Source organism: Dromaius novaehollandiae, chromosome W (genome assembly GCF_036370855.1).
Source record: "Dromaius novaehollandiae isolate bDroNov1 chromosome W, bDroNov1.hap1, whole genome shotgun sequence".
Lineage (NCBI taxonomy): Eukaryota > Metazoa > Chordata > Aves > Casuariiformes > Dromaiidae > Dromaius > Dromaius novaehollandiae.
In genome coordinates this window covers 38392721-38414635 of record NC_088130.1, presented here as the reverse complement: position 1 = coordinate 38414635, position 21915 = coordinate 38392721, and the positions used below count along the sequence as shown (strand labels likewise).

The 21915-nt window shown below is 38.5% G+C and overlaps 1 protein-coding gene across 11 annotated transcripts in view; it reads right to left on the bottom strand.

Annotated features, from left to right (window-relative positions):
* LOC135323497 (myocyte-specific enhancer factor 2C) overlaps positions 1 to 21915 on the bottom strand; it is a 126931-nt gene that overhangs the window by 19441 nt on the left and 85575 nt on the right. For 5 of the 11 annotated variants that reach the window (XM_064500790.1, XM_064500788.1, XM_064500795.1 and 2 more), the window contains exons 4-6: positions 18537 to 18680; positions 11325 to 11511; positions 10117 to 10164 (exon numbers count right to left, since the gene is read on the bottom strand). In XM_064500790.1, coding sequence (XP_064356860.1) covers positions 10117 to 10164; positions 11325 to 11511; positions 18537 to 18680 — 379 coding nt within the window. Of the gene's footprint in view, positions 1 to 10116; positions 10165 to 11324; positions 11512 to 18337; positions 18476 to 18536; positions 18681 to 21915 lie in introns of all 11 variants that reach the window. The other 6 variants (XM_064500791.1, XM_064500793.1, XM_064500797.1 and 3 more) reach the window with 3 other exon arrangements.

Here is a 21915-nt window from a genome sequence, read left to right as displayed (position 1 = left end):
AGTTTTGTAGTCTTCACTTGATTCTGTATCCCACTACCTAAAAGAATGGCAGCTGTGCCTAATAGTAATTACAAGGCAATGAATAGGTGCCTTTTCTCTTCTTACATCTTATAATTTTTTTTAAAGTGTAGACACAGGTCTTATTGCTTATGACCCAAACGAAACAGACACCAACAATAATGCACTAATGCCAGGGAACTGTACTTGTGTTCACCTAAAGATAATTTTTGAAGGAGCTAATTGAAATTTCTTACTCACATGTTGCATGTTAGTCATTTCACAGTACATGACCTTTACTAACTAAATGGTAGAAGAAAACCAATCTGGAAATATGCTCACCCAGAAAAACAAAATCTTTACATTAAAGTACCTGTCCATTCCCACAACATTACCCTAATGGACCTTCTTTACTGAATTACTGGGAGTCACCTGAGACAGATGTGCTACGTAAAATCTAGTGACTTTGTGTGAAAGAATTCTCAGGCATCTTGTGAAATATCAGCTGCTCAGTCCAAAAGGACTGAAATAGAAATAAAATGCTGTGAATGTACAGACGTTTGGATGGCTAGGGAGAGAAAGAGGAGAAAACTATCTCAGCAACTCTTGCCTCTTGTTATAACTTAATGTAAATATAAATTTAGAGATCCCTACAGCAATAAAATACTCAGCTGATATCTGATGCCGACATTCTCTCTCTAACTCATTCTTGTGATACTACAACTGTTAATGGGAAATTCTTGCTCTTTAAGTCTAAAGGTATGTAAAGGGCTCTGATGGCACTACAGTTGTCCCATACTGGGAAAAGGGCAGTATTTGGGAATCATTAAAATGATGTTAACAGTCGGCAGTTCTGGTGTATGTGAGGGCCACCTGCACTGAGAGTGCACAGAAGAAAAGGATATGCTGTTGTGCCCCATTTCAGGATTATAGGACTTACTGAGAACATCTCATTCTGGGAGTCGGGCAAATCTCCACCGCTCCCATTGCAGTGGAGATAAACTGTCTGGTCAAATTTGCCAAGGAAAACTGTGCATACGATTTGCCTATATTTGTAATGTAGTGTCAAAAAACTGACTTCCATTTTCCATTCATTTTCCAGTTTTGCTATGTCCCTGGGCTGCCTGAAGCTCTTAGGCTGAGATCCTACATAGCTTGAGAGGCTGGGTCTAACTGCCTAATGTCATGCTTACTATCATTAACAGTCCTCTAAAAACCTTGGGCACCATCAGGCCTAACCAGCCTCCTATGGGCCGACGGGCCGTCCCCATCCCCAACGCCAGGGGCTGGGGCTGCCCCGGCCGCCCTCAGTGCTCTGCTCCCTTGGGCGGTGGGACGGGCCCCGGTGGTGAGGCCCGGCCCTGGCCCGCCAGGAGCCCCCGCCGCTGCCAGTCCTGGGAGCCGCCAGCCCCACAGCGCCCTGGCACCATGTTCCTTTTCACGAAGGAATTAAAGACCAACTCTGCCTCTTCAGATCTACAAGTCACGTACTGCCAGCTACCTTAATGAACTGTTTACACGGGTGAAGTAGTCAACATTGAATCTAATCCGCGAACTAGTGCCATCTACAATTTGGAACATCCTTAGAGTCTATTACATGTCGAGTATTTGCAGGTGCACACATCGTTTGCTGAAAAAGGGCATGTGTGTCCAATACTGCAATAACTGGGCTCAGATTTCCTTCAAGACAGAGAAGATGCTTCTCAGGCAAGAAGCTGAAAGTAAAGAAGTAACCCTTTGGCTACTCGAAAACCGAGAGCACTGCAAAACACATTTCCGGAAAACTAAGGCAGTGTCACTGGTCTAGGAGGCTAGATATCTGAGATATTTTTCAGTCAAGCAGAAATATATGAGTTTGTTCACAGAGAGTGAAAGACCACGAGAACAAAATCTGAGCTGCGTATCACAGACTGTTACATTTCATGCAATTACTCTACTGCTGAATCAAGTGCATGACTAAGTATACGGCAAACTAACCTGATCACCAACGCTGTGGTTTATGTCGTGCTGCTATAATAAGACATATATAAATGTATTTTTAAGTAGCTCTTGCATTAAGTGTTCTCCCTCCTTAGACTATGCTCAAAGTTCACACCTTAATAAAATAAATGTAAAGGTGGCACCTGACTATCTACAGAATTAGCCTGTGGTTACCCACATAAGGGACTGTAAGCAACCGTTCAAAACACTTCTTGCAATTAGGTTTCTCAAGCTACAGGCGGACATTTTATTTCACATCATCTCTGGACTCGCTCTTTCTAACCTTCGGAATAGGGGTGTAACACATAGGCAGGAAGGGTGTGTCTCAAATTCAGTATACACCGGGAAAAGGAGGAGAGCTCTGTCTGTTTAAAGCTATCACTTTTATTCCTCCCTTTTTGCCTAACACAGAAACAGAGCAATAGACAATTCAAGTCCTGGTCCTGTTTGCATTTTTCAATATTCCAGTACAGTTATTATTGAAAGCATGCTTATACTCTTAATTGTCTGATCACAGCATCTTACGATTGCCTTGGTGGTTCTCTAATAGCATCTTGTTTCAGGAATTTCAGAGCATATAGCTTTAATACAGAAATGCTATGTTGCCTATATCTTTACCTCTGATTGTACCGATTCATTTGTTTCCACTTCCACAATACTATTTTGTTCTGCTGTTTGTATATCACTATCTATGTCTATCTCTAAAAACACGTATCTCAAATTATCTTGTTTGGCTTGAAGGTTCACCTAATCAGCAAAGTAACTAGGTTGTAATTATTGAGAATGATCACTTAAGACAATTACACAATAGTCTTCAGTTTTATGCTTTATAAGGATTACCCTTTTATTTTTTTAGTTTTAAAATATAAAATATTTAATATATATTATATAATATACATATATTGTAAATATAAAAATATTTAGTTTAAAAATATGGGCACTGCACAGTGAGCATCAGAACAGTATTTCTGTGCATTATCAGCTTTCTGGTGCTTTTTAAGGTCCATGGTAAACACCAGGGGCCAGACAGTCACTTAGAGGTGCCTTACCACGGTGAAATAACTAGCCTACCCCTGTCACTGGACCTATAGATGTTACCATCAGACAGAGTGCAGTGCCTCCTACCTCATGTGGTATTCCTTCCTCCCTCCTTCCTGCTCACGCTTGCACAGGTTAGTGCTACTCTCCGCACTAGGAATGCAGAATTCTTTTACACTAACTCCAGTCTATTAGGAGAGGTCAATACCAAAAATCAAGGACAGTTTTCAAAAGTGCTCATCTGAAATTTAGCCTGCTTGACATCTTTTCTGAAAATCCTGCAGTAAGTGGCCCAGACCTGATCTGCACAGCATGTACAAAATTATATCTGGACCTCATCTGTCTCAGATTTGCCCCTGCCCAATACCTTTGCAGGACTTAGCTGCTCACTTACGATTAGAAGCTAATTCTTATTCCAGTGAAACAATTAAATAATGCATATTATAAGCATGTGATATTATCTCCCTCCATCTTGTACGTTAGCTGAAAATACACTCCATTCTACTCCCTTCTGTGCAAAAACCAGCATGTTTTCTTCTTTTATATGAGCCGTTACAGAGTCAGAAGAAAGACAAAACTAGAGGAAAGAGGAAAACTACACTACTGGGAAAATATAATTTTTTATGAAGATATACAGGAAGACATATGAGCCTGGGAAGAGTAGAGGACTATACCTTTCTTCCCGACTACCTGAGAGCCTTTTCAAAGGACAAATCATTTGCTTTCATGGTTGTTTCAAAGCAACTACCATTTTGGGGAAAAATGCTTTTTTAAAGAATATTTCAGGACAAGAAATAACTCCAATTATAAACTGAGTATAAAATTCAAAACTTTTTGAAACTTGAAATGTACTTTTTTGCTTCCCCAAAAAAACTTTAGAAATAGGTGTTAACATCTTTTTTCATACACAGCACTAAGTTACTACATGTTAAATTGTCTGTTTTTGATACATTCACAACTATTGAAAAATGAAGAACACACAGTTTAAAATTCAACATCAGAAAAACTTCAAAACTAAATATTTAAATACAAGTCATACGTCCTTGTATTTCTCCCCTGTCTATACTGCTGGAACAGATTTACACACAGAAGGGAAGTGTTTCATGCATAGAAAAATACTACTTGAAATTGTTTTGGAATTTAAGCAGATGCAAAGAAAAGACCAATGACAATCTCTTCCCTCTCTCCGCTAGCTCCCTACCCCCAGGGTTCTGGGAGACTGTTCCAGCTGTTATCGAGGGAAAATCAGCTTGCAAGAGATTTGGAAAACAACTGGAACGTATGGCTCGAAAATCTTAATTGGTGAATCATGTTAAAAGTTAAAGGGCAGGGGTCATATTCACTCAATACTGCCAGGAGCTTCCGGGTGTGGCTGCAATCCCAGCTTCAAGAGGTTAAAAGCATTTCTTGTTTTTCTTCCCAGAGCAAAGTCCTTGCTGCATTCCAGATCCAGAAGGCATCAACTATCTCTTTCAGTACTCAGAGTAGGCATGAAATCCAGATGTTTGCTGATTTGCAATGCCTTTTTTATATTTTCTGCATCTGAACAAGAATACGTACTGCAATGTGCAACAGAAAAAGACAATGTGGAGTCCTGATGAACAGGAACGGACAGACAAAATAGTGAGTGAAATCCTTGTCTCACTGAAGTACGGCATAAAATTCCCACAGACTTCACTGGGAAAAGGATTTTATCCAAAGAATCCAAGTTATTCTAGAGGAATATTTGTAATTGCTTGTCATAAGTCGTCAATCATGCTTGTCTTTAAAATCCTACTTACAAAGAACCACAGTTTGTATGACTCACTAATTGTTCATTACATGTGAACTTAGGGCTTTCTCCCTTTCAATCCTTTCAAGCTGTCTTTCTATAAATACAAATATTGAGACACTGCCGATTAGAGCGACAATGAGACAGAGAATAACTAAATAACTTACTAAGTCAACACTTACACAACTGATGGAAACCTAATAACAGCCAAATTTCCACAGATTTTTGTGGAGGTCTACCCAGAGTGAACTTACATGGATCTCTTTCAGATAGAGGTCACATCAGTTAACTGAAAATATACACATCAAACCTTTCTGAACAACGTACAAAGTCAGTGTGATATTTTTTGACTTTTACACGGACAACAGCCTCCACCCTTTCAGATCTATTCTCAAAGGTTTGCTGATGTGATATTTACCTGTACAAAAAGGTTCTGAATTAGCTCTATGCAATAGATTAGTTGTCTAGGGCAGAAACAGGACTTAATTTTGGAAAGGCCTGTGTTGGCTGCCTACACAGACATGAATTTCAAGTACTGTTAGATAGACAATTTCCTTCATACCATGTATTAGAGCTGTCAAACAAGTTCTACTGTTATTATTGCTTTATCACGAATCTCCCACTAGTAGATACTTTCCCTAAAACACCAACTCCTGGATTGACACAGCCTGGAAAAAAAAATGTATCTTCCTTTTACAGAGGAAAGCTTGGAAAAGCAACACTTAATGGCATAAAGCCTGTAGAAAGAGTGAAAAGAAAAAGAATCTGAGAGCTCTTTGTGTTGCTCGTTTCTCATGCCCCTTCACGGTTTTTAAGCCAGCCTAACAATTTGTGATTTCTTATTGTTTGGGTTTGGCACTATTGCATCATGAACTCTGCTATGAATGATTGTATGTTCTTTCTTTTGGATTGTAAACTTCCTTGGGCAGGAACTCTTGTTTACTACACTTTTGTACAGTATCTTGCCCAATCTTTAGATCAGAGGTCTGTGGACAACTGCACTGATCAAATAACAAGAGAGGGCCAATGACTTGTTATGTTCTCCCTGGCAACCCCAGTCCTAACAGGTTGCCCATAAACTGTGGTTTGGGAATCATTGTTCTAAGCTCATTTGTTTATTTAACATATTCCACACTTGTTGCCTATGAATTAACTTCTCTTGACTTGCCAAACATGATTTCAGGGCACAATGGAGAATATTTATGTAATCTTTTAAATTTCTGTTATTTAGCATTGGTTTGCTTATTTATATTTGGAGTTGTAAAAGAGACTAATGGAGTTAGGTGCCTTTCAGATCCTTGCTTACTTTTGCTCCTGCTTATAGGCTTTTTGGGGCAGATTGTTTCTTTTTAGTAAATCATTCTTTTTGAGAAGATAACATCCAGAATGCCTCTACCTTAATACCTGGCTTATACATTAAAAAATTACTATTACATATATATTTGTTTGGCTTCAAATACAAATAGAATATATAACACCTTCACCCACAATCAGTACATGACCAAGAAAAGAAAAATTAGCAGTAAAGCACTAGCAAATTTTAATACTGGCTGACAGATCCAGGACCTGAGTTCTGAGAAGATGAGAAGGCCACTGTTAGGTTGTGCTTAATTTCCAGAAGGAAATGACTAGCTGCTGATTTATATGTAAATATGGGATTCAGTTATTAAAAAGACATGAATTTTTCAAAAGGAACCACTGATCTTTTCAGTGTCTAATAATTTTAGAGAGCAGCTTTAAAGGTAGTCTAAGGATGCATAATTTACAGAGAACACACACTTAGCCCCTTTGACAGCATTTTTAGAGCCCCGAGTTTTGAATAACTTGTTCTTTTAGTTTAATATTAATGTCAAGATGGAGGTAGTATAGAAATCAATGGTGAAACAAATAAATTATACAAAATTAATAAACAATTAAAGCAAAAATTATATTTTTAATATACCCATTCTAGATTTAAAACTTGAGAATGAATTTTTCCTTCTATTTTATTATTTATAATAGTGAAAATTTAATGAAATTCTGTTGATCTAGATGGGCTTATTCCATTCAAAATAAAACTTCATTATAAAATACAAAAGGTCATAATTTGAAAACTGTATGGAAACAAAATGAAACAAAATGAAAATTATAACTCAATTAGAGGTTTTAAAAACCAAAATATTAAAGACTTCCCCAGAACCATTGTATTTTGATTTTTAAACTACCGATACATTTGTCAAGTCTTAATCTTTCATCAGCTTTCAACATAAGTATTGAACCACTGTATAAAACTTGAGTTCAGATAATTTACACAACTGAAAGTTCTATTTCATAGATATTATTTGTTTCTGATCAAGTTATTGTTGACTTAATTGGTTTTGTTTAAGAATAAATACACTCCTTAAAAATTAAAACAACTTCACACACTTTATTAGGTTAACTGGTTATATGTCACTTAATTTTCATGTTAGTTATGGGGTAAGCTGAAGTGAGTGACTCTAAGTGGTTTCAGAGCATACTGATTTGAGTCCAAAAATTTCTTATCTCTCTCTAATTAAAAATCTCTGGTTTGAGAGAATGGTGCCAAAGACATTGCTGTATTTAGAATTTAGCAACTATACTAAATGGTAAGTTCATTCCAATTTTGTTGGACTTTGCTATTATCACATGATATAAACTGTCCAAACAGTATTTGTCTAAGAACAAATTTACTTTAACAAACCTGAGATAACCTTGGTTTAAGTTAAAAATACCACTGCTGGTATTTAGTTGTGTAGGATAATAAAGTAGTCAGCTTTCTTAAGTTCTATTTATGTCTTGGGTTGACTCCCAAGGTAAATTGCAGATGATGTCAGGGTTATTACTTGGAATAATCCAAACCAACAAAATAACATAGTTTTCAAAACAGAGGCTTAACTAACCTAAGTATCTTTTTCCATTTCCTATATTGCAGTTATAATGTGATTTGTTAAAGTAATGCAGAAACTGAGGCCTGGTGTCTGCAATCAAAAGTAGTTTCATTTTGTTGTGACAGAAATGAAACTCTTTAGACTCTTCTTCTTTGGAGTATGTTATTTTGAATATATGCTATTTTTGGATGCTGTGGAAAAATGCAAATTCATAATGTTCTAATTTGGCAAGAAATATGAACCCCAACAGATTAAACCACATGACTTCTAAGTTGCCAATTAGAAAAAAAACACAGAGGTCTCTGTTTCTTATGAGGAATGATGAACAAAGAGAACTTTTGATGTTTATTCTTCTGCACCCTAAAGAGAGCAAGGACTGTCCAAAACAGTGGCATTGTGGAATGATGCAACTAAGACAGAAGATTCAACCTTACAGTGACCTTTCATCTTCCTCCAGCCTTGTATCAAATTCTTGCTACTGCTCTGCATTTAAGACATTTAGAAAACACATCTTTAATGGTGTTTAAAGCTCTTATTGCCAGATAAAGAACAAAGACTATTCATACAATTAAATATTTATGATGAATTCCTAGCAATGCCCCACATATACATACCCCTCAAATCAATTGCCTACTCCAAAGTTACATTGCTTGAGAGCTTAATGTATAATACTGCACACAGGTAATACAAATTCTTTATTTGCAAGTAAATTATCAAGCTATCCCTCTTATTATATGCTTATAAATGCTCTTAGTATAACTTCAAGAAAAAAATATATATTTTAAAAGAATTTAACTTCTAACCTAGCATACTGATATATATATTTCATTAAACACATGGAATTATTAAGCCGAATGCATGTGTAGAACGGCTCTTGTTTTAGCGTGTGCCCCTTTGAAAAGAAAACCTTGCCTTCTATACTAACTGCTTCTTCAGCGTCCTTTTTAAAGAACGAGGAAACCAGAAGGACACAATGCTATTTCTCAACAAGCCAGAAGAGGGAGCCCCTTCATAGGGCAATCTATTTCCTCTCCGACTTCTCCGTTGCTGTACTTGAAGTTTCTACTATACGTAAGATTGAAAAAAGAGATGAAATGCAAACATCACCAGAATGAACCCTTCTTTAGCTGTGTTTCACGGACTAACAAAAGATGATTAACAAAACTGTAATTTTCTATCATGTTTTCTTCTGAAAACAAAGGAGACTAATAACTAAGTTCCTGTAGTCTGCTTACCCTACTCCTAAATTAATACGAAATGACCTCTCAAAGCTTCAGCAAGAGGTTAAAGTGCCTTTCTGATACAATGCTGTGCAGTTTCAATTCTACTACAGATGCAGCTCACAAACAGCTGTGACTCATCTACGTGTGAAGATAAAAGGGGGGTGGTCTAAATCAGGCTGAGAAGAGCCAAGAAAGAAAAGATTGTTATAGCCAGGATTTCTTTATAAGTCATTTTATGCTACAGTGTCAGAATCAGCATATATCTCACCACTGGTTTGTAGTGCACAAATGGATATTCCAACTATTTTTCTGTACAGTTCTTACTGAGAGCAGTTAATCCAGTAAAATTGGATGTGCTCCACGTTTTACTACTCAATTTATTTTCTTCTAACATATGTGTTTACTTCTCAAACTGAAACAGTAATCTTCCCATTGTCTTTTGTAATCTGTATTTGTAATAATGGAATACTGCTGACCTTGCTAACAAACCACTGAGTTTACTGAGCAAGGGGGACTACTTCAGCAACATTGCTTTGATAACACAGGCCTTAACAAGTACAGCTCTCATTAGCTCTAAGGGAATATGACTAAAGGAGCTAAACTTTTGCTCTGCCTGGGTATTTTGAAAAACCTTCCCCACTGGGTCCCAAAGCACTTAAGTAAATGCTTAAAACTAAGCTTAAGTTAATTACTGATTATTTAAGTAAATGCTATCAGATTTAGATGGCTGTCAGTGGTCTTAAGCATGAAATGAAATCAGTGCTCAGTAGCTGGAAGGCTAATGGAAGACTCAATATTTCAGTCTTTACTAAAGCTTAAATTCATAAAATGAAACCCTGATTCCACTAAGGTCAATGGAAAAACTCCCTCTGACTTCAAAGGATCAGGATTTCAGCCACTGGCCTCAGTAGAGTTTTGCCTGAATAGGGCTATGTAATGGACCCAAAAGTTTTTATGGACAAGCTAATGTGAAGGAAATCAGGTATTTGTATACATGGAATTGGGTGAAGCACAAGATTTCTGTGCCTGAAACCAGTCTCTTCCTACTTCAAGTGAAGCACAGATAACAGCCCCTTCCTTCCCCCCCAGCTGGGGGAACCTTAGCCCCCCTTGCCAATGCTGAGCACTTTCTAATATCCCCTATATATTTTAGGACTCAGCCTTTGGAGGAAGCCTGTTTTTCACTTAGAATACTAAACATACATTCTCTACTCTTTACCTGCACTGGTGCCTGCACCGGTTGTGAGGTCCCCACCCATCAGGCCACCTACGGGGGTTGAAATGAAATACTTCAAGTGAGTACAACAAAACGTAACAGGCAAACATTCAAAACAGTCCTAACATTTTCCCTGCTTTCAAATGGCCTGATCCAACAACCACTACTGTTTTCCTTCTGACTCCAACAGGCATCAGATCAAACCCATAGTCATAAAATTGTAATGTTTAATGCTACACATACAAGATATTTGCTTTTCAAGGACAAACAAAATATAAGGTACCCAATTTTTCATTATTTTATTTTCATACTTCCACAGCATATGAATATCAATCATATCTGAAATTTATGTTTAGCATACCTGCATCTGAAAACAGCATTAGCCAGAAAAGCAAAGTCCTCCACATAGGACCAGGAGGAAGAGACTGAAAGTTGTTGGATGAGAACTTAACTCAGAAGCTCATATTTGCATAACTTTTTGTTTTAATTTTCTCAGCCTTTCGTAGACATTCATTCCGAGTATTTTTAACACTTCCCTTTGTGCTTGCAGACCTCAGATGGTTTTTTGAACCCTGTATACTTAAGGATGTTGATGTTGCTTCAGCTAGACAGATTGAATGAACCTAATCCCTGCTTATCGTGTTCAGAGGTCACCCCTCATCATCATCAGCATGGGACTTACCCTCTTGCTATACAAGACTCTCAAGTAGAGCTCAACTAACATTACCCATCAAGGAACTTGTGAGCAACAATAATAATTTGTTAAAATAACAACAAATTCTGTATTTAGCCTCTAGACTGCCGTTTAAAGTAACTAGTGGCCTATTTTACTTGCTTTAACTTGTTTGCATTGGCCACACATTCTCCCCTCCCCACTTAAGTTTTACAGTGTAGTGAGTTCTTGCATGTATTAAGTAGACAAGTTGCCTTTTTATGAAACAGCAAATTGTCTGCTCTTTTATCCTTTATTGATTTCCTTTAATCTTAGTCAATATTCAGCTTTTTCTAGGACACTGGTTTTTTATTTTCTAATTTGAGAATAGAAACCTCTTTGGCTCTTCTTTTGATTTTTCAGCACAGCAATTTTGGATAAACTGTTATGACTAGTAAAAACAGAGCTCTTGTTTCTCAGAGTACAGTTTAAAGTGACCTAAGGAACACAAGAAGGCAATAAAACAACATTTAAAGGGATGACACTGAACACAGCATACCTGTGTTACCTGCACTCGGAGGCCGATGCGTCACGCCAGGAGACATGCTATTTCTTTGCAAAGAAGGATGGGCCAGTGGCAAAAGGTTGGGGTTACCCAGCGAGCTGACTGGGTTACTGTATACCAAACTGTTGTGGTTGGACACTGGGATAGAAACTGGCATCTCAAAGTTTGGTGGTGGAACAGCCTGTGCAAGCGAAAAAGGGAAACAAAGACAAGAATAGTACAGAAGCACAACAGTCTTCAAGTACAGTTACTCTATATTTAGTTCAAATATGTTGTAGTTGGTGGTTAAAATATTTAAGCTTTCCCCCCACTAAGAGTCAAGAGAAGAGTTTTAAATGGAGTTAACAAGGCTTTTAAATATCATTTTTGAAATCGTGATTCCATCCTGCTTCAGTGCAGTTTGCACATTTACTTTGTAAGAACAGGAAAGATTTTTTCTTTTTTTTGTTTAAAACAAAACCTTGCTTCATGAAGCTTAATTTTCTGTTTCTTTCATTCAGTGAAGTCGTAATTGTTCACTTGTGATATCTTAATCTAGTGTCACAGATGACTGCGAGATCAAAGGTGCATGATTATGATGACTTCATTGCATGAAGAAAAATTAGAAGGGGCGGAATGCAAAAGGGAAAGCTTTAATTTCAGCATACGTTGCTTTAGCAACCAGAATGATCCCAAATCATGTTAAAAGCACCAACACAGTAAATGACTTTTTTAAATTTCTAGCTTAGTTTGGGAAGGGCTTAAAAGAAACAAGTTCTACTCAAGGACACAAAGCAAATACAAGAACTTTACATATATACCATTCTTCTGGTTCTTGGTTTTGGAGGGGGACTATTTCTTAATGCCTTTTCAATATATTGCTATCACCACTTAAAAGTAACATCTATAGAGCCTTTCCTTTGTAAGAATCTTTTTCAATAAAGATTTTTGCAAACTGGACCAAATTATGCCACTTGACTCTAGGTCTGACAGGGAGTGTGAGGAGATGCAGTGCCTGATATTCATTATGCTCTTAGAAAGCACAGTACAATATTCCCAGCTCAGGTTTGTTGGTTGGTTTGTTGGATGGGGTTTTTTTGAGCGAGGCTTGTCTGAATTTCATTAAAACCCATGGTTCTTATATCATGCAAATACATGAGAATTCCATATTTAATTTGCTTGCTTTTTTAATATTTAGCTTCCTGCCCTTGTGAACGGACAGAAAACTTTTTCAGAGTTACCCAACAGCATTTTTACTGTTCAAAAATCTGAATGCAAACCAAATACTCTTTAATTTACCACTTAAAAATCTTTAAACACTTCAACAGTCTTAACTCTTCAAAAAATTCTTCAAACTAGCCTTGCGGTGACATCTTCAGAGGGAGGAACTCACAGATTTTTATTTTATTGTTGACAGATGATTGTACTGATAAGTCTCCAAGGACCTAGAGGGAGTATGCTGAGAACTGGACACATAATCTGCTGTGTCAGGCAGCAGAGACAGCCTGACCTTGTGCCACCCACACACATCTTCTCTGGCTAGTCAGATCTGTTGGCTGTGCCCTGCATATTACAGCACTGGCTGTCAAATTACGGTTACCCCTTAAGTTTCCTTTGTCCTATCCCCTTTCTCGGGGCAGACAATTTAGCTCTAAATATATAGGAATCTTTTTGCTTAACCACTGAAACATAGCAAACAAATAATAAGGCACAGCAAGATTTTCGTTCAGGGCATCATGTGAAGAATATGCTTAATGAATGCCTCAGGACTTCTTTCAAGGTGTTATTTTAGCTCTATAACTCTCTCTGTGGCTTGGTTTTCTGAGAGAAATGTGCCTCTCTCTCTCTCTCCGCCCTAGCATGAGGGCTGAGATCAGTTAGGACACTCAAGCTAAGCGACCTCAGTTTAAACGTCTACAGCCTGCTGACAGAGCTTCTTGGCCAGGGCTCCACGTCTCTGGAACACTCGTCCCTTTGGCCAAGGAGCCAAAGCGTACCCCTAAAGTCAACTTTTGTTTGAAGAGTTGACTGAAGAGACGGGTTTAAGTACGGGTTGGTACGGGAGGAGAGGTATTCTGGAAACGTTCAGTGGGTAAGAAGCAAAACTACATGTGTTGCTATGGCCTGTGTAGCGATCCTGAAATATACTCTGAAGTTGGTGCTTCACAAATCGGGAAAAAAGAGAACAAATGACTATGTATTGACAAATGTAACTGCTGAAGTATGCTTCTGTCCCAGGGATTCTTCCTTTCTTTCAGGAGCAACAGTTTTTCTTGCAAGCATTTTTACAGTTAAAGCCTAGCTCTCTGGCTGCCTATGTGGCTTGTCTTTCAAAGGAGAATTTACCATGCACAGGGCACAAGGAGTACGCATGTACATGGTGCCTGAAGGCGCAACTCCTTGGAAATAGACACATGTAGTGTGATTTGAAACATTTTATCAGCCTGCAAGTATGTTTTGAAGCAAGCCATTCTCTTCATTGGCCACAAAAGGATTTAGGAGTTTCCCAAATTCTGTGTAAGGTAGGGATGCAATCTGGCTCTCTCGATGCACAGGCTGGTTCTGAAGCTCAGAGCCAGCTGCTACTGATGGTTGTTGCCTTTTCAAAAAGTTTTAGCCAATGAATTCACATGATGAATGGATGTCTTAACTCCACATCCAGCCTGGGGGCATGAATAAGCCAACATAGAGTACCTCATTACTGTAATATGCAGTGCCATGGTGGAGATCTCTCTGCCTAGTTGTTCCGAGGACGTGATCCCACCTCCAATTCTGCAGGCTTTAAGCAATACTTAGGGGCTTGTGTGTCAGCCCACATCAGGCTCAGTGTCACCCACTGGGGATCATTTTGCACAGTGTCTGCTTCATCTCCGTCATGAGATCTATGAAATCTGGCCTGCTGAGCCTGCGCATATAGCTGACACCAGCAATATTCCCTCTGTTTTCTTATTTCCCTAATCTCAACCTCTGTCCAACTATCCAAACTAAGACCCAGGTACAAATGCAAATCTGAAGGTCTGGCCAATTCATCTGCAGGCTCATCTGCTTGTGTCATTATTCTGTCTTTCCTTTATGTAGAAACCCTTCAAGGGCTGGAATCTTCTTTATCCTATGTTACAGCACAGAAGAGCCCCAGTCTTGGTTGCTCTTGCTGTTGCCACTCTCAGTGGAGATTAATCATCATTGAAACATACAGCTTTTGCTAAAAGTTACTTTGCTTTCTTTTGTCATTCTATAAAATAATTTTTAAACTAGTTACACAAATTATTTTCTTCATTTCTGCATGTTTAATGGCTTCATCTGCATCCTCTAACCTACAGTCTGGATATACTTAGGCTAGTTTACAGAGTTCTTCACAGGCAATTTTATCAGAGATCAGAGCAAAATCAGTTTTACTCTCTGCTTTTCAGTGCAATACACATGATACTCTGGAATATAGTAGTTTTTATTTTTTCTCATCAGTAGTCAAAGATTAATTAACACTTTTGTATATAGTAAGGTCCAGAGGAGACAGAAGGTTGTCTGGATAAGCACCGGTGTTAAACAGCGCCTATCTACAGTTTTGCTTCTGGCTGACCAAATTTTCTGTTACTGTCTTATACGTTCTTTACCAAGAACTGTAACCTACTACAGATCCCCTAGCCATTCTTGGTGGTAAGTCACAGGGCATATTTATTACAGCTAGGCCCGATGAACACCAAAGCTTATGATGCACTTGTGTAATATCTATATTAGTAAGTTAAACATGGCCAGGAACTGAGGCCATCTGAGGCCAGAGGACAGTCCATGTCCATACTATTAAACTCTCTCAACCTCCAAAACAGCATAGTCACATATAAACCGACTACTGGGAATTGTTCCTGGCCTGGGCTAACTACCAAACAGCACTTCGGAGTTGTTTGAGAAAGTGCAATTTGGCCTGTGCCAAAAGCATGCCAGGGATTGCTCACGGTATCAGCCGTAGAGAGGATGGCCTTCCAGGGCCTCAGAATGCTCTTTGTCATTCTTTAATTCACGACCATGGTCGTAGCTATTCTCTAACAGGTATGCAATGAGCAAAATTACCAAAGAGAGCAGATTGCCCGTTTGAAGGAAACTGCCAGTGTACTCAACACTAACTTAGATGTGAACACCACAAGTTGTAGAATGTGGTGGAAAGCAAAAAGTTGGGAATTCAAAACCCTTGAAAATGAATGCACCAAACTTTTTGTGCAAAGTATTTTTTCTCCCACGTTCAGGCAGGCCTTCATCTATTTAGAGACAGAAATACTTAGAGCTCCCTTCTAGTGGACTATTTCTGTCTCTTCTGCTTTCATCACTCTTATGAAAACTACAAATAAATGTGTAATTATTATCAGATGTTTTAGAACAATATAAATACTTATCCCTAGAAAATTATCTGAGGAAACATTATTGGCTTTAGCTGTTAAGAGGAAAAGCCAATTTTATTTTCATTTGGCAGCAGCTCTGCTCTCTTACAAGCCCAGGCACAGGCGCTGCATTGTTTTACAAATTTTTGTAAGTATTGATTTAATGGCTTGACTTGTTGACTTTTTGTTCAGTTTTGCTTTCTTCCTCCCAACTTTTTTGGCTACCTTTTGATGTCACAAGGACATGAATATAACTTCTTCAACTTCCCTAAAGCAATACTCATTTGTACAGTTAAACATTATCTCGTATATTTACAAATTCCATTATGTACTAGTTTTGAGCTCCATCTTTCCCATTATATTTAGGCTTCCACCAAGGGAAGGAGCTCCTATTGCATTAAGGGAGATCACCTACTGATTCTTCTTTTTGTGGTAAGTAGCTTGCCGGTGCACACAGACCTTGAGTTCAGTGTGTGAAGTATTCAAAGAAGGGACATCCTGTCTTATATAAAAAGAAGCGCTAACACTGGCAGTTCTGGAGTGCGTCTCTGAAGCAATTCCACAAAAAAATAATCAATTGTATGTTGTAACATCTCTGCAAGGTAGGAAGTTACATTATACCCAAAATACAGCTCAGGAAACAGTAGAGACAAACTAAGAGCTGAGATAGGACTAACTCTGGTTTTAAATTTGGCATCAAAACGTTAAATTTTAATGAGAGCTATTACAGAGAAATTTCATTAATTTTGGGGAGGACAAAAGCAATGGACCATGTTTTGAATAGCTGTGTTGTTTCGAATTACTAGATCCTTCTCAGTTTTATAGAAAAGGCAACTTTTTCTGAATGGTTGTGGTGATAATGAAGGTGATAGAACTTACTACTAGCCAGGAATGAGTTCTTCCAGGGTTTTTTTTTTCCCCCATGTTTTAAGACTACGTGGTTATAAACATGTGCTTCTTTGTTGGAACAAAAACAAGCAGCATGAGAGACAACACAGGATCTGAAAAAACATCTAAAACTCAGTTTCTGAAGGTGGAAAAATAGCTTGGTAAAATCCTATCTGACTGAAAATTCTGTCACCTTGGTTTGAACAAGCCAAAGGTCATCCTTGAAAGAGGAAAGGAATGGCAATTGGTAAGTTTTGACTTGACAAAGGGTTAAGCATTTCAGCTTATAACTGCTGTTCTAAGTGTTGTAGCTGCTGCTTTATTGAACTGAGCTCCATCCTGAAAAACCAAATTCATGCTGACAGCTTTAGAACTTTTTTGTTCAGAAAAGCAGCTATGCAAAAGCAGCAAATGAAAGGGAGGTAAGAAAGACGGGATATATACGTGTACTTCCCTGATGCTTTATATACATGTTGAGCATTCTTAACAAGGCATTCCAAATACTCATCTGTGAAATTTGGTGCTACTCTGGTCTCTGTGAAAATACCTATTATTTAAATTTTTGCACAAACATGTTAGCCATAGGTGAGAGAACTTCTTCAAATTTTAATTAACTCGTGAAAACTTTTGATCTGAGAATTAATGTAAAGAACACTTGCACTGCGTGAGACAGAATCAGAGCATCCTGAAAAAGTATCCTCATTTTAGGTATCAGATTTTGTACATGCATTTGACTAGCACTATGGAAGAGACTTCACTCATTCTGGGTATGCAGACACCCCGATTTGTAGCCAACAACACAGCCTACATGTGGGAATGCGGGACGAACCTATCCAGACGATTTCACTCTCTCTTCTGGAAGCAAGCATTTATCTATGCAAATTCATATGCTGCTTTGGACCTGGGTGAATCTTTGGGTTTGCTACTCTTTCTTCCACAAAGAAGAAGGGACCAACGTAAGTTCCACATTCTTTTTGTCAGCTTTATAAATGTAATATTAAACATAATTACAAAATCCCCCCCATGTGTCTTGTGCAAACAAAATAGCACATGCAGAGTTATTTCTCTTAGATATCTGGCAAGGCATATGACTGATGGTTAGAAATTTTGACTTGGTTAAAACAAAATTTAGCTCATGTTAAAGCATTAAAGAAATGCTGATGAGGTCAAAGCAAATTCTCTGATAAAGCTGTAAAATCACCCCAACACACAAACATGTCTGAATCCTACCATTAGGCTCTCATGCAGTCTGTTTCTCTGCAGCGAGCAAGTAGCTGTAACCCTTCAGTGCTGCAACTGAGTTTGGCAGAGACACTTAAGAACTGAAGTGACACATACAGAATGCACTAATTACTATATATAAAAGAATTTCAGTTCTACATCATTTTTTCTATATCACCACAGAAAGTATTCTGTGGGTTTGTTAGCCTGTCCACAAAGAAAGATTTCCATCGTTACATTTTAGATATAATTTGGGCAAGTGGTGTGGTAAAACAGTTCTGTAAATCAAGTGAATATAATGTATATATGTATATTTCACTTCCTTCTGTAAGTTTCAGCTATAGTAGGCTTTGTCTATGTGTCAGAGGCAGAGACTTGGAAGAAAAATATGTTGTGTGAAATCTTCTGACCACAGTACTTAATTGTATATTGGGCTATTAAAGCCTGTTTCCAGCTGAAATGTTTTCCTTAAGAAGCCAGAACTGAAAGGGTTATGGTTTGTTACTGCAGCAGTTATCAGCAGACAGCCATCTAACCTTTGGTACTTACAGGTATTTTATGGCTCTTGATCATATTATCAAATTCTTCATTAATTTTTTTGTATTTTTCTTCAGTGCGTGGGGTGAGAGCGTAAGAGGAGTCAGGATCGGGGCTTTCACAACCTTTGTTTTCTTTCTTGTTCAATGCCTGCCAGGTTCAGAGAAATATCAAAAAGTAAAAAAAATGAAAGGAAGCTCAGAGTACTTACACATAATCTTTGCCTGCTGATCATTAGATCAATATCTTCATTAATTTTCCTGTACTTGTCCTCAGACTCAGGGCTGTGACCTACTGAATCGTCTGCATCAGGGTCTGGACTGTCACAGCCATTAAGTCCTTTCTTTCTCAACGTCTGAAATACATAATTTGGAAAGTTCAGTGCTTGACGTGGGCTGCAAGAAAGACTCAGTGGTGTTACAGTAACACAAACTGCCCAGCAGTGGAAGGTTTTACATTATACTTTATGGAAAAAAACCTGACTATAGATCTACCACATTGATGTGGTACGGCTCCAACGACCAGTAGCAAAGAGAGGACCATACAGACCTTTTTCTTGTGGAATTGGAATCCGTCAATAAAGAAAGGAGTTAGCAATCCAGCAAAGCGCCTGTGCTAGTACAGGCCCCTCCCACCATATCTGATACCATTAAAGGGTTAAGGCATCCAGAGTGCGATTTATTTTAACATATTTATGCATTTCAAATGACTGAATGTTAACAGCAAAAGACGCACACTGTTTAAAGTGGATTATCACAATGTTTTCCTTTACTCTGAAGACACAGGAGGAAGAAAAAAAAAAAGAAAGCAACCAACAACCCAGCAAACAGATTTAGGAATCCGTGCTCTTGAACGAAGAAGAAGGGGGAGTATCTAAACTGAATTCTTCCTTAGAACTTGACATAAGGGATGACACTAACAGTGCCCTGCCACTCCTAAGTGTATGCTCTTGACAGGACAAGGGGGAGGAGAGAGTTGCTAACGTGGCTGTGAAATACTGATTAAGAGCTTCTAGACATAGCGTTTGCTTTTTATTGACTCCAGTTACAGTACCACAAATGTGCAGTGCTGAAGTTTAATAGTACAGGGAAACATACTGCTAAAACAGATGCTTAGTGAAAAGTCAGAACAGATGAATTTCAGGTTCAGCAGCTCAAAGCAACCCTCAGAACCATGAACATCATCACCAAGATAAATAATGAAGAAAAAAATTAAAAATATAATTAAACCAGCAGCTAACAATCCAAAATGGTTGCCTGGCCTCGACTATGTTTTAACTGATCTACCCAGACAGATTATCAAAGAACAGTCACCTGTGGCGGTAAGGTATTAATATCTGAGAAGCATCTGAAGAAGAATCTGAGAAGCAAGTCTTTGTGGACCGTCCAAATACAAGCAACAGTACACAAAGTCAGTATTCTCAGTAAGTTTCCTCAAATTTAGCTTTAGGAGTTCCTAGGTCAAAAATCTTCAAACAATCATTTGGTTGTCTACAGGCATCATCACACAGCTTGCAGTCAATTCTGAGTCTAAACCCGGCTGAGTGGTCTCAGTTACAGCGCACAGACGGCATAGCAGCCTTTTGTTGCTAAGTGGCTATGCTTGTGCTGCGTGATTAGTGTGGGATGCTCCAGGCAGCACTAGCTGGTTTCGTTTTGGCTTCTCAGGATGGTTGCATCTCATCCGAGCTTTTTGTTCCTTTTCAAAGAGTACGTTTCCTAAATATTATCATCATTGCAATGCCCAGTTTACCACTGTTAAATCCCTCAAGTATTACAGTTTTGCTGTACTTTGTTTCTGTAATATTGTATTTAGATCTTTAAAGCCCAGAGTTTGTATTTTTCTTTCTGTATTCTACCTGAGACTTCAAAACAGAGCCCTCTTATTCCTTTAAAAGCTACTCCTTGTGGAGACACACCCTTTGAACCTCATGTTTTCACCAGGCCAGCAAAGTGATGGCAATCTGTCCTAGGAGATCTGAACCTTCTAAACTCATGGACCTCTGAACCAAAACTAGGCAATTTTGGAAAACTGACTTCATCTCAACACAGATCCTTTCAAACTTCATACCTACACAAACTTCACTTCTAATCCCATGAGCTAGTCTCGACACACAGACAAAATTATAAATCCTTTCAAATCAAACCTTAAGAAGTTAAAACAACTTGAATGAGTCCCTCCACTTCTCCATTTCCTCCTATCTCTTAAATGTTAGCTACCAGAACTGACAGACTTCTGATGTCACATGCGATGTCTACTGCTACTAGCCTGAAACGTACCAATTACTAAAGAGGGCTTTGGCAATCAGCTGTTGTTTGACAGATTTAATAGATACAGTATGATACCTTGAAAGTGATTTCTTCCTTTTAGATCTGAATAACTAATCCCAGCTAATGTCCTTTCCTTCATATAAGTACAAAACAGGTATCCTCTAAATACATAAAATGTCCAGGTTTCAAGATTCATTGGACTGAGCTCTCCAGAATCTTCTCATTCCCAAATCCTCGTCTGCTGCCTCCACAAGACTATGCCGGGGTGCAAGAAGATGCACCTCATTCTCAGCTCACTCACAATGCCCTAAAGCTTGATGACTGTTTACTTAGCATTCATGTGAACCACTGCTGGATTGCTTCTGTGGTTTGTAGAGGTTCAGAAATGCACTGCCATCTTTCAAATGTTCAGAGGAAGAAAGGCAATGCAATGCAACAAATGCCTGCAGCAGTCCCCAGTAAGAGACTAGATTTCCTCCTAATATGGAGGAATTCCTAGTACGGAGGATTTCCTCCTATTTTTATGTTCATATATATTTATTTTTATTGTCATAACCTTGGAAATCAGGTGCAATAAACCAGCTAGAGTTGCTGCCAAACCTGACCAATAATAAGCAATCTCTATTTTCACCAGAAAATCAAAAAAACAGGTTTAACAAAATCATGCCAGTAGTCTATCCAAAATGAACTTTAGCCTTAATAGAGAGAGACTAATTTTTGCCTTGCAAAACCCATCAATCCAGTGCATCTGGCACATGCATCGGCTGATATGGCGACCCTAGCTCACTAGTCCAACCCTCCTCTCCCCTCTGCCCTGCTTCAATGAGTTGGGATAAGGTTAGGCAACAGAAATTCCTGCAAGTGTGCTGCAGTCAGAGGCACATCTCCTAGCTTTGTGAGCACTGGAAGTAATGCCTCGTTCCCTATGGATTGCATTTTGGGATAAAGTGCAACATCCAGTGAAGTTTTTCCTGCAGCTAAATCTCTCAGGACTTCTCCTACCCTCTACCTACCCTTCTGTGGATTCTCTGCTGCATATTCATGTAAGGACTCCTGCTGCAACCCATCCTTCAGCAGGGGCACCTTCTGGGAGTACTTTATGGATCTCTCCTTCTGCATAGGAGCGTGTAATTTTCACAAAACTTGGAATTTCATTGTCTGTGAGACTTCTACCTTTGCACGAGATTTGCTTGTCACTGAACAAATATTCAAGAAGTTATAAGGAAGAAAACAGAACAAAAGACTGACAGACTGCACAAATACACACACTCACATCAACAGTCGTCCTCCTCTCCTTGGGAGAGCGGGTGGAAAGTGATA